This window comes from Eptatretus burgeri, chromosome 20, assembly GCF_056783735.1.
Source record: "Eptatretus burgeri isolate ZD-2024b chromosome 20, Ebu_testis_v1, whole genome shotgun sequence".
In the NCBI taxonomy this organism is placed as follows: domain Eukaryota; kingdom Metazoa; phylum Chordata; class Myxini; order Myxiniformes; family Myxinidae; genus Eptatretus; species Eptatretus burgeri.
The window spans coordinates 2406042-2419240 of NC_140980.1; the positions used below are offsets into that span (position 1 = coordinate 2406042).

At 46.5% G+C, this 13199-nt stretch overlaps 1 protein-coding gene across 1 annotated transcript; it reads right to left on the reverse strand.

Annotated features, from left to right (window-relative positions):
• Positions 1-248: 248 nt before the first annotated feature.
• Positions 249-12615, reverse strand: LOC147008312 (F-box/LRR-repeat protein 4-like). The gene is made up of 4 exons (XM_085865110.1): positions 12550-12615; positions 10684-10818; positions 1158-1335; positions 249-736 (listed from the first exon to the last, which is right to left on the reverse strand). Exons 2-4 carry the CDS (start codon positions 10801-10803, stop codon positions 573-575), a joined length of 462 nt encoding a protein of 153 aa, XP_085721236.1. The 5' UTR covers positions 10804-10818; positions 12550-12615; the 3' UTR covers positions 249-572.
• Positions 12616-13199: the final 584 nt, after the last annotated feature.

Below are 13199 nucleotides of genomic sequence, written 5' to 3' on the forward strand. Positions count from 1 at the left end.
CAGGTACGCCTGATTCGTTTCCGTGCCTTCGTACACAGCACAGTTTACTAAAAGCGATACTCGCCACACATGGACATTGTTTGGATTTGCATTTTCCAGGTGACGTCATAGTTTGTTAACGACGTCATGCTTTTTGTTTGTTCGTCAAGTTTGTGTCTTGCACTCGAATTGTTTGCATGATGTCGATTTTCTCATTGTTAATAAAGTTTAATTCTGTTGACTTCATGTTTTTGTCATGTTTTGCTTCATCTGCAGGGGGGTGAAAGGTGAAAGAAGAACACTCCAAAAAGGGTGTCATGAGTTTGGTAACATCTATTGGCACATTTATCATTTTGAACGTTTGATGGATTATATTGATCAATAAAAGGAATCCTTTCAGTTGATTTCTCATCAACAAAAAAAATTCATAAAACGTCACATTTGATAAACGTGATGATAACTCGACACTTGTAGCTTTGGTTCTAATGAAGTTCAGCATTTGGACGATCATCACCGACATGATACAATCGGTTTCTCATGCACGGATCAGAGTGCTCCTCAGGTGTGTGCGGCTCTGAGCAGGTCATGTGACCTCACTGGTAGCCGGTATACTTGATGTAGACGTGTGGAAAGCGATGTTCTAGTTGGACAGCCATCTCCTCATCCACTGGGAAGCAGAAGGAAACGTCAAGGAAGCGCATATGCCGACAGGTATCAAGCAGGTGAAAAATCCCTCCAGGGGTCACTTGTGAAGCGCCTGCCACACGCACACAGATATAAGGACAAAATAAGGACGATAAGGACTAAATGATTCAATTTTGGTGAAGATCTGGAACCGGATACGAGAATTTTTTTGAGTGGTTCTTCACCATTGAGAGATCGGGGGTGAAAACCGATATCTCAAAACGTTATATGGACGGATTCGGATGAAATTTGGTGGATGAGTTGTCTAGGTGACAAGAACAAGCCGATAAGATTTTGGTTCAGGTCCCAATGAAGATCCAGCCTGTCAGTGGACGACAAAACGTAAACTGTTCCGCCTGGAGGAGGTTACACACACCACCAAGTGCCATTCTCGTTTCTACTTGCAATTTTTATTTTCCTTCCACATCGAGCAACCTTTGTGACCCTCTTGGATCCATCCCCATCAATTCCCATAATCTCCTCAATTACCATACCCAGTATGTCCAGTTTCTCCAGTAAAGGGCAGTGATTGGCGAGTGATTCGAGGTCAGTGTCGCTGACGGAGAGGTTAGTCGTTAACACCAGTCGGCGCAGTCTGGGCAGCTCTCGCACCATCTCACTGAGAGCACCACCGCCTGCCCGCACATTCATACAGCAACCAAGGTCCAGGTCCTGTGTGGAACAATTAAATCAACATAAGTATTGTGTGCGGTTATTTAATTCCCATTAATTCAAGTCCCCGATTGTACAATTGGAGAGGTATTAAAGCCACTCAAGTGTTTCCCCAAAAATATAATTGACAAAATAACAAGCCCAACAAAACCATTCAGTATTCCAAGTTATCGAAAAAATGGAAGGAAGAAAGGGGATTTAAAACGATGAGGAAAGGGGAGGGAAGGAGGTGTGATGAGAGGAGGAGAGTTGGTTGTTGAAAGTCACAAGATAAATGCTGTGTAATCCAGAAGGGCACTCGGAAGAGAGCGTACCTCTGCCAGGCTGATCAGTTTACGTCTTGTATCCCACTGATAGGCCGGATATGAATTCAGACGTGAACTAAAATTTAATCGGCTTGTTTTTGTCAACCACCCAACTCATCCACCAAGTTTTGTCCGAATCCGTCCGTAACTTTTGGAGATATCCTGCTACATGTCGCTTCAGTCCAGATCTCTCAATGGTGAAGAATCACTCAAAAACTTCTCGGATCCAGAACCGGATGTGGATCTTCACCAAAATCTAATCTTTTTGTCGTGTGTCACATATCCAAGCTCTCCACCAAATTTCGTCCGAATTCAGGACACAACTTTTTGAGATATTTTGTTCACAAAGAAACAAACAAACAGACAGACAGACCGACAGGGATGAAAACATCACCTTCATTCACCTTCGGTAGCGGAGGTAATGAAAATGTTACGCTGTTAAATGATTACTTTTGTGTGTGTAAAAAAATAATTATTTGTTGATATTTGTGGACAAGTATAGTTTAATGGGAAGTTGTACCCCACTTGATTTGCTCGATTAGCGGGTGCTGCACATACCTGTCCCGCTCAGCAGACCACCAGGTGTGGTGCCGAGGGTGTGGTCTCTAGTTCGGTTGCCGTACCAACAGAAATGTATCGCGGAAACAGAGAAGCATAAACCTGCAAAGCCTGCAGTCTAAATCAAGCGGCTACGGCTGTGTAAGAACTACAGCCCATTGGATCACGGAGTTACCTGTGGTCGGTGGCCTCAGGACCGGGTGTTGGGGAGAAACTCGAATGCTTCCTCTCGTGGTGAGCCCCGAACCCCAGGCCGTAACAACAACAACAATGAGAGTAGTTGTGCCGGGTACCGGATGAAGCTCGTGCCAACTACGATGCCATCCTACGCCGCCTGTTCCGATGAGGATGCCGTCCCACTCCGCCCGTTGCGCTGACTATGCTCTCCTATTTTATCAAACTATATTTCTCATGGTGAGTTTGTCCCAAGAACTGCCACTCATAACTGCGAGCAGTCCTTTCTACGTGGACGCTCACATGAGGAATGAAGTTTGATCAGTATGACGTCATAGTTCAGAGGTTTGCTGGCCATATTTGATGGAAGGAAAACGTTTAAAAATGTATTTGTCTGGAACCACTTTACTCATTGAAGCAAAACTTTAAATATATCCACGACCCATGTGGAAAAAGGTGCGATTACAATGACATCAAAGGTCACATGGTTTGTCAGAGATATTGGATTGAAGGAAAAAGTTTCAAAATCATTTTCTCTGAAACCACTTGACCGATCACATTTTACTTATCAAACTTTTATCATGTCGCCGGGACTCAATGATGCATCTAAAGTTTTGCATCAGTTGGTTCAGTGGTTTCACAGAAGAAGATTTTTAAACCTTTTAACTTCAATCCAATATCGCTGCACCAACACGTGACCTCAGACGTTTTTTGCTCTCAAACCTTAACTCTCATTGTTCGTCGATCATATTGTTACGGATTTCAGAATCTGGTCTGATGAATGATGCATCCACACATCCAGGTCCTCAGACAGTTATTTCCGAAAGTGCATGTTCAGATAAGCCAAATCCCCACGTCGAATGGGATTTTAAATGTGATGCGTTGAGAAGGGTAAATAATAGATCCCCTCTCTTATGGGAAGCTTTTTTCTTTAAGACAGACACGTTCACACACATTTCTTTCGCGAGGGCCAACACCCGCCTTTTTTGAGAGTGCACGGGTCGTCATGGTAACCGTACACAAGTGGGGCGGGGTGAGCTTGGGGCGGACTCTGCGAGCCGAGAAGTAAGCGCGAGAAGCGAGCAAGAAGCGGGTGTAAGCGCGCAAATAACGAGAAGAGAAGCGAGCAAGAAGTCGAAGACAAACCTGTCCGTGTTTGTATTTTCCTTCCATTGGTCTGGCATTGTCCGAACCTCGACAGACTGGGAGGTAATTCCCACAGATTTGACGAAAAATAGTCAGCAGGCACCAGCGGTTAAAACGCTCGGCCGCCCAAATTAAAATCTAATCGAGATAACATTGGTGCTTTGCTGAGGGTGCGCTCCCCGCTCAGGTAACCAGGTGACCTCGAGTGAAACGGCATAATTCGACGGTGGACACTGGAAGTCAGGTCACGTTAGATCTGTGACCTGCTACAGGTATCATGTAAACCTGTACGAACCTGTTCCATGGTCGGCTTGTCGGCGACTAAACCGTTTCTCCCACCAGTTTTTTTTTGTGAGGTTTTTTGGTGAGGAGGGTGTTTGGATCTGGACACCCAGCAGGATAGAAAACAAAACCTGTCAAAGGGTTGAGGAGCTCCTTGTGAGCCAATGGCCATCCATATCTAGTGCCCAACTGTGTCTGCGGACGTCCTCCTGCAATTTGGTTTCTTTTTATTTGGAGGTTGGTGGCAGGATTTGCACTCTGGCCACTGTAAAACCCTTCATTTCGCAAAACACAAAAACGCAAAAATAAATCTGAAAACTCACTCAGTGGGAGTACCTCCTGTGCAGCTTCCCTTCGCAGGGCAGCTCACCGGATGACGGGATTGGGGCAAAGCCTTCGGGACCCCCAATCTTTGATGATCGGAGGGAAACTACGGGGTAACATCCCTGGTCAGATTGCGGGAGAGTGTGTCGGAGTGGTGCTGAAGTGTCGTCCACCAGAGGGCGGTCTCCTTGGGTTAACCTGAGGCGGTCCCTTCGGGTGGGTGCCTGGAATGTTCTATCCCGAAGAGAGGATGATCACCTGTCTCTGTTATCATCTGAGCTCAAGCGTTTGGACATCGGTATTGCAGCTCTCTCTGAGGTTCGGAGACCGGATTGCGGCGAGATAATGGTGGGTGGTTACACCTACTATTGGTCTGGTCGCTCTGATGGTTACCATACCCAAGGAGTTGCTGTAGCTGAGTCCAATAAGTTGACACCAATGATAATTGAGGTAACACCGGTCAACGAGCATATTATGAGACGAAGGATTCGTCACTCCTTCGGTGTCATTTCCCTGGTCTCTGTTTTTGTTCTGACTGAGGCGAGTGATCTCACCGTGAAGGACACATTTTACGCCACTCTGGCGTCTGTGGTTGATCAGTGCCCCAGACGAGATACACTTCTAGTCTTGGGGGATTTCAACGCATCGACTGGAACTGATAGGGATGGTTATGAGACATGTGTTAGTCCCCATGGGTCAGGAACTATGAACCAGAATAGCACTAAGTTCCTTGACTTTGCAAGAAGTCATGGACTTAGGGTGGCTGGTTCATGGTTTCAGTGCCCACAAGCTCATCGCTGGACTTGGTATTCCAACGCTGGCGGTGTGGCAAAGGAGATTGACCATGTCCTCGTTGACGGTCGTTGGGGGATGATCCAGAACTGCAGGGTCGACCGGAGTGCTCAGTTCCTCAATACTGACCACCGGCTTGTTGTAGCAACTCCAAAGCTGCACCTTAAATCCGAGGAATGGTACCATCTGAGCTGTTGAGGGAGCTGAGGCATAAAACTGTACGTGCACTGAGGGTGGACAAGGAGGCCGATGTGCGAGGAATCTGTGAGGGGGAAGAGCATCACCTGTGGACAGGTGATTCTCGTCCCGCTTACAGGGGAATTTGCGCATTGCGTTCATCCAAGCCCATCCCTCGGAGCACTGCAGTTAGAGCAGAGAGTGGTAGGCTCTTGACAGAGGAGTCTGAAGTGAAGGCCTGCTGGGCCCGTTATTTTGAGCGGTTGTACCAGGCTGATCCCCCAGCTGTCGAGTTGGAGGTCAAGGGTGTTACAATCCCTATTGCTGACCCTCGAATCAACTGTGGTCCACCTTCGCTTGTGGAAACGGGTTGCGGTGAACCGGTTGAAACGGGGTAAAGCTCCTGGGATCTGTGGCATCCATTCTGAACTTCTCAAGGCTGGTGGAAAAGCTGTACTCGTGTCGTTGCATGCAGTTCTGTACTCTGCCTGGAACACAGGCATCATCCCAACTGATTGGTAGAGGGGCCTTGTTGTCCCTCTCTGGAAAGGGAAGGGTGATCGCCAAGACTGCAACTACTACCGAGGGGTGACGCTGCTCTCAGTGCCGGGTAAGATCTTTGCTCGGATAATTCTTGATAGGGTTCGCCACCATCTGCTTGAGCACCAGCGTCCAGAGCAGTCAGGCTTTACACCAAAGAGGTCAACGATTGACCGTATCCTTGCTGTTCGGGTCCTCACCGAACGCAGACGAGAGTTTCGGCAGGGGCTGCTTGCAGCAGATGTTGATCTCTGCAAAGCGTTCGATTCAGTGAATCGGGATTCCCTCTGGAGGATTCTTTGTCTTCGTGGGGTGCCACCAAAACTGATCGATCTGATGTCTGAACTCCACTCTGGTACTGAGAGTGCTGTGAGATGTGATAGTACCATCTCTGACTTATTTCCAGTTGTTACTGGAGTTCGTCAGGGGTGTGTACTGGCTCCAACACTTTTCAGCACTTGTATGGACTGGATTCTAGGGAGGATGTCGGAGAGATCAAACTGTGATGCATCGTTTGGGAAATGTCAAGATCTCGGACCTTGATTTCGCAGATGATGCAGTCATCTTTGCGGAGACTTTAGATATCCTTTTGAGGGCCCTCGAGGTGCTGAATGAGGAGTCGGAGCCGCTGGGATTACGGGTTTCTTGGGTCAAAACTAAGATCCAGGCTTTCGGTGACATCTTGGATGCTGCTGTCCTGTCTGTGTCTGTTTGTGGTGAGGATGTTGAGGTCGTGGAGAGATTCACTGACCTTGGCAGTGATATTCATGTCTCTGCTGGCTGTGAGTCAGAGGTCAATAGACGTCTGGGTCGGGCCTGGGTAGTCATGGATTCACTGGATCATGGGGTGTGGCGCTGCCGGTACCTGTGCGGGAGGACGAAAGTCTGAGTCTTCAGATCCTTGGTGCTTCCAGTCTTGCTCTATGGATGTGAGACTTGGACTCTGACCAAGGATCTGAGATGGAGACTTAATTCCTTTGGTACCAGGTCTCTTCGGAGAATCTTTGGCTATCGCTGGTCGGATTTACTGTCCAACGAGCGGTTGCTGAGAGAGACTCGGATGAGATTTGTTTCCTGCATGGTCCATGAGCGTCAGTTGTGGCTGTATGGACATGTGGCTCGTTTTCCTGACGCTGATCCTGCTCACCAGATTCTCTCAGCGAAGGAGTCTCGTGAGTGGAGGAGGCCAATGGACCGACCACGTGCCTCGTGGTTGCAGCAGATTGACCGGCACCTCAAGGAGATCGGGATGCGCCTGGCATCTGCCTGGGGGGATGGCCAGACGGAGGCCCCTGGAGTACTGGTGGAAAGTGGACGCAGCGACAAGCTGTTCTGGCACATGCTCCCATACCTGACCTGACCTGACACTGGAACTCATGGTTAACTGGGTGGCGTTCCTGGTTCTAAAACAACCCACTGTACCACAACGTTAATTGTGAGTTAATTAATCCAAGGTCCGGCTCTTCCGAGGACAACCCGGGATGAATGCCCCTGAGTAACAAGCCGGTGTCTCAGTACCCGTGGGAGCAAAAATATATATGAAGTTTCGCGTCAATCTGTAAGGCGGTTTCGGAGAAGAAGATTGTTTAAGGATTTGATTTTTTCAATTTAAAATGACTGACTGACCAGGTGACCTTTGACATCATAACTTTAAACTCGCCTCAAATTGGGAAGTCGATCACAAATAGAAAGTCTTGCATTGATCAGATAAGGTGTGATTTTGTGTTAAATATGGCTGCCAAACAGACCTGCAGATAGAGCGGGGGGGGGGGGGGTGGCGAGACCGGAGAGGAAACGGGAGATGACAGAAAGACCACCGACCTGCCTGCGGTGAGATAGTGAGTGATAGGCCCAAAGACTCAGCCTCAGCGCGGGAGATAGCAATGATCCTAGAGCAGAGAGGAGAGCAGTACTCCATCAGGCTGCTGAAAAAAGCTATGTATGCAGTCCGGAGCTCAGGTGGGTCGAGGAAGGACTTTGAACGATGGAGGATCCCGAGTCGGCGACCGGCTTTGGAGGCTTTGGAGGAGAAATGTGGCTTTCCCAGGAAAGATTATAGCAGATAGTGAGACCCAGAAGCTTGAATGAAAGGACTTCTTCCAGAGGATTATTGAGAAAGTATATGGGGTGGGGGGTCCAAACGGCCGATCTGAGGGATGACAGATGGTACGACATAGGGTGGTGTCAACAGCAAAGATAAAAAGAGGATTTCCCAGAGAATCTGAGAGATCATTGATGACAAGCAGAAAAAGAACAGGGCCCAGAACGCTAGCTTGAGGAACTCCAGCCTGGACAGGAAGAGGAGATGAGAGAACTCTACTTAGGGCCACCTGTTGGCTGAAACAGGAGAGGAAGTCTGCGAGCCATGAGTGAAGATGGCCTTGGATACCATAGAAAGGGAGTTTGGTGAGCAGGATAGCGTGCCAGACCGTGACAAAAGCATGTGATATGTCTCGGGATATGGCTCTGATTTCATGTCCGGCATTGAGGACCTCCATCCATTGTTGGGAGAGCAGAAGCAGCATATCCAGGGTAGAGTGACTTGGTGTGAAACCAAATTGATGATCGGAAATCAAGCCATTGGAGAAGAGGAAAGATTCAATGTCTGAAGCAATGATGGATTCCATGACCTTGTTGATGATTGGGAGAAGGCTGATTGGTCTGCAGTTGCAGGGATCTATTTTTGCACTTTTTTATGCATGTTTGCTGATTTCCAAGCAGATGGCAGATGGCCTTGAGCAAATGAGAGGGTGAATCGAAGAGAGAGAGGGTGAGCAAGAGCAGATGAGCAGGTTTTTAGGACACATGGGCTGATGCCGTCTGGTCCGGTTGCAGAATCTATGTCGAGGTTTGACAGTAAACTCTCCACCTTGTCAGGAGAAAATGACACAGAGTCCAGGGGCAGGTCGGTGCAACTGGGCAAGGTGGGAACAGAAAGCGATGGGTTTCGGACACAGGATTTCGATGCAAACACCAAGTTTAGGCATTCAGCCTTCTCACGCATGGTGTCAGCAGTGCCGCCATTTGAGGTAAGGGAGGGGATGGAGAGGGAACATACACCAGAAACAGTTTTGATTCGATACCACCACGATTTGGAGGAGGGAGAGAGGTTTGAGAGTTCACCCTTGAGATGAGAAAGATGTTGTTTTCTGGCTCTCCTGAGGGGTGACACACACTTGTTCCGAGATTTATGGAAGGAACTGAGATTACCCTCAGTTGGTTAGCCTTCCATGAGGCAAAGGCAAGTTGTTTCAGGACAACTGTCTCGCCACAAGCTTCAGTGAACCAAGGGCGGAAGGAAGGGTCGGAAAACTGGGACTAAATCTAAATCGGAAGGAAGAAGGGCTAAATCTGTGCATGAGGGATAGCAAGTTTCTTTGAAAGAATTCCCAGGACGAGTTGAAGTTGGAGAAAGTAGCGATGGGAGACCAGTCTGGAAGTTTGATGACTGCTTGGAGACCCTGCCAGTTCGCCTGAGAGAAATGCCAGAGAAACGGTTCTGAGTTGGTTCTCTGATAACAGCCAGAGAGATGTCCAATTTGAAAAGCACGTGGTCAGAAGAATGGATTGGAACGGAGGAAGAACAGCAGATATTTTCAGGGAAATTTGTCAAAATCAGATCCAGAAGAGATGGAGTACCTTTGGTTGAGATCGGGGTCGGGAAGTTGACCGATTGAGTCAGTCCCAATGAGTCGCAGTAATTTTTTGCGAAAGTGCCATGACAGGTAAGAGAGGTACCCACACCCAGCCAACTGGAATGATGACAATTGAAGTCACCACATATGAGGAAAAGAGAGTTCGGATGAGAAGATATAAGTTGGTCCATGTTTTCGGATAGTGAGGTGTAAATGGAGTCATCACTGTTTGGTGGATGGTGCAGTACACATAAAACATGAGGTGGGAGTGGAGGGGAAGCCATAGTCAGAGGTATTCATGGGGGTGTGGGGGATAGAGGGCAGTGCATGGAGAGTGAGGAATGGATTCTTTGATGAAAAGAGCAACTCTTTCACCAGGATGAGGCTCAGGTCTGTCATACCGGAGAAGGGAGTAACCAGAGAAAGATACTTGGGAGTCAGAGACATCTTTACGGAGGAAAGTTTCTGTTTGGCAGATTATGTCTGGTTTGGCAGTGGCAACTTGGATGGAAAGATCTGTCAGGTTTGAGTGAAGGCCCCAGATATTTGAGCTCCACACTGTTAATGAAGAGGGAGGGGAGGGGGGAGTAGGACAAAGGAGGAGAAGGGGGGAGGGGGGTAAGGAGAGTTGTTGAAAGTGTGGGGATTTGCAGAAGAGCTTGAGGAGGGGGCTGGATGAGGAGGAGAAAAGGCTCTGTGGTGCTGGGTTGAGGTAAAGTAGGGAGTGATAAGAGAGGGGGGAGAAGGAAGTTGAGGATTTGAGGAGGTCGAGTGATGAGATGGAGGAGAGAGGGCAGGGGAAGAAGGCAGCTTTGTGGATGTGAGTGGAGGGGCAAATTTAAGAAGAGGGAGTGAGCGGGGAGATTAGAGAGAGAAGGGTGAGGGGGGAGATTAGAGGGGGAAGAGTGTGATGGTTGCTTTGAGAGGGAGGGGTGAGAGGAGTGAATTGGTCAACTTGATGGGCACCCATGGTCGTTTGGACACCAGTCGAGTCCGTAGGCGATGCAGCGAACCTCAACAAGCAGGCTCCAAATGAGACAATGGCCACCTGAGTACGCCAGCAAAGCTCACGGTCGGAGGTGTGTCGCAAGGCCCAATATTGTAAGTAAATGCGACGAATATCATTTTGAAACACAACTTGCCATTGCTGCAGGTGCTGCACAGAATATGTACATTCTTTACGAGATAAGGTGAAAACAGACAACATTGTTCATATTTCAATGGAGAAAAAAAAAACTTCAAAAGCTTTCAACTTCAGTCACCTTGTGATACAAATTATATTTGATGTGATAATGAACGATCTTCATCATTTCATGTGAAACTCGAATTTTCTTTGTCCCAAATATACCACTTTCTCCTTATTCAATAACAGAAACTTTCAAGCATTGTGTCCGTGTTTCTGTAAGGCCATGTACCTCGATATCCTTACAACGGGATGTCAGGTGTGCCAATCCGACCTCCGTCAGCCAACGGGATCTCCACATATCGAGCGAGCGAAGCTGTTGGCAGTTTGAGGACAGAGTGAGTAAGACCATGTTGGGATGTTTCACCTGAGGTTGGAAAGAGGAGGAACATGCATCGTGACACCCATTGCTGCAGGGGAAGGAAATGCTTCTGCGAATCCCATAACACATGGGACGTTCAAACTCAAACAAATCTCCAACAAAGATGTCAGCAGCGGCAGTGTCCGACAAACATACAGTCATCGTCTCCTTTCTTATTTCAGGCAGGAGCCGTCCGTCGAACTATCTCCTCCTAAACAGATGGGCAGAAATTCACCAAACTTGGTAGTTGTGATCACCACATGACAAGAATGTGGGTCATTCCATGTCAAATCATTAAAGAATCTGCCGTCATCTCTCAGATTTTTGTAAAACTTTGGGAACCAATTGGGACCCATGAAAAACGGCAAGAACTCAAATATTTTTGCAAACAGCCTCTTAATTAGTGAGATACAGACGAACGAACTTTGGACTAATTAGCATGACGTCGCGAATTCAAATGGCCATATCTCTAAAAGTATAACACCTAGAGAGCTGGTTTAGGTGTCATTTTAAAGGTATTTTCATGCCCTATGAATTTGTCTGGGCAACATTTTCCTACCTCCAACCACAAAAAAGTTATCACAAAATATAAACTTCAATCGTGAATCCCCAAAAAATGTATCCTTCAAATTTCCTCAAATTCATCCCAGAGGTACCTTATGATGTCAAGAAGCTTCCACATAAGTTTTGTGATGGGCACTCCAATAGTTTCTGAGATATGAGCAATAATGTACATGTACGTATGGCATATAGGTTCGAAAATCAGCATTTGTAATGTATTATACAATCATTCTAACCAAGCCATGACAGGGAACACAGGGAACGACCATCAACTGCTTTGAAGTATCATATACTTTCATTTTCAACTGGGCCTGAGGGGAAGAAACAAGTGCTGCTGTTGCTGCATTGAAGAGGAAATTGAAAGCCGAAGTCAGGTTCGTGAACACTGTGTACTTGAACTCACTTATTGATTATATAATACATTACAAATGCTGATTTTCGAACCTATATGCCATACGTACATGTACATTATTGCTCATATCTCAGAAACTATTGGAGTGCCCATCACAAAACTTATGTGGAAGCTTCTTGACATCATAAGGTACCTCTGGGATGAATTTGAGGAAATTTGAAGGATACATTTTCTGGGGATTCACGATTGAAGTTTATATTTTGTGATAACTTTTTTGTGGTTGGAGGTAGGAAAATGTTGCCCAGACAAATTCATAGGGCATGAAAATACCTTTAAAATTACACCAAAACCAGCTCTCCGGGTGTTATACTTTTAGAGATATGGCCATTTGAATTTGCAACGTCGTGCTAATTGGTCCAAAGTTCGTTAGTCTGTATCTCACTAATTAAGACGCTGTTAGCAAAAATATTTGAGTTCATGCCATTTTTCATGGGTCCCAATTGGTTCCCAAAGTTTTACAAAAATCTGAGAGATGACGGCAGATTCTTTGATGATTTGACATGGAATGACCCATGTACAAGAACACAATCATTTTTCACCATGCCCCCTGGGGTGGGGTCAGCAACCAAAAAATTTAAATTTTAACATGTTTAATCACAACCACACATCGACTGTGTTTATATTTATGTGATGAGGAAACAAAATATCAACAAATCAGATGAACTCATCCCAAGCGGGAAGTAAATCAGTTTGTCTTCGCAATCATAAGGGACTATTGTTTGACTGTAAAACACCTCTGCGGTGGAACAAAGAGGTGCACGTACGTTAGAACAGAATCCGAGGTTGAGATTCCTCAACTCCGTGCACTTGGAAGTGATTGACAAGAGACTCTCCGTCTGAAACAAGATGGGAGTATGATGTCATCCTTTAACACTGGTAAAATAATCCCCTTCACATCCACCGAGCACAATGAGAGAGAGAGAGAAACACATTTCGTTAGCTTATTCCAGAATTCAACGATTCGTGTCGTTTAAAGATCGAAGAACCAGTCTGAGGATCTAAAAACCATTGTGGAACCGTGAGAGCAGGGGGTAATGCATCATGGAGATGACGTTAAGCTGGCATGTAATTGTTTGTAATGTAATTGTTAAGCTGGAAATCTCCTTTGTCATCTCATGGAGATTCAAAAAAATCTCACAGGCAGTGAACCATGTAGATTAAAGAAGGGCACATTGACCTTGCCGAGTTCAATGGGCTATGGAAGCAAAGTAAACGGGAAATGTATGAAATTCCTGCTTCAAATGTTCGTTGTATTTAATGTTGGTTTCAAATTTCTCATTCCGTCTGTGTTGAACTTTCAATTCACTTGCTTGGGAGGCAAAGAAAGGAGGGGGTCTCGATTTGACATTGCCGTAAAAAATCAAGATTTACTTACAATGGTTATTTAAATGCTAAGAATGCGAGAGAGAGAGGG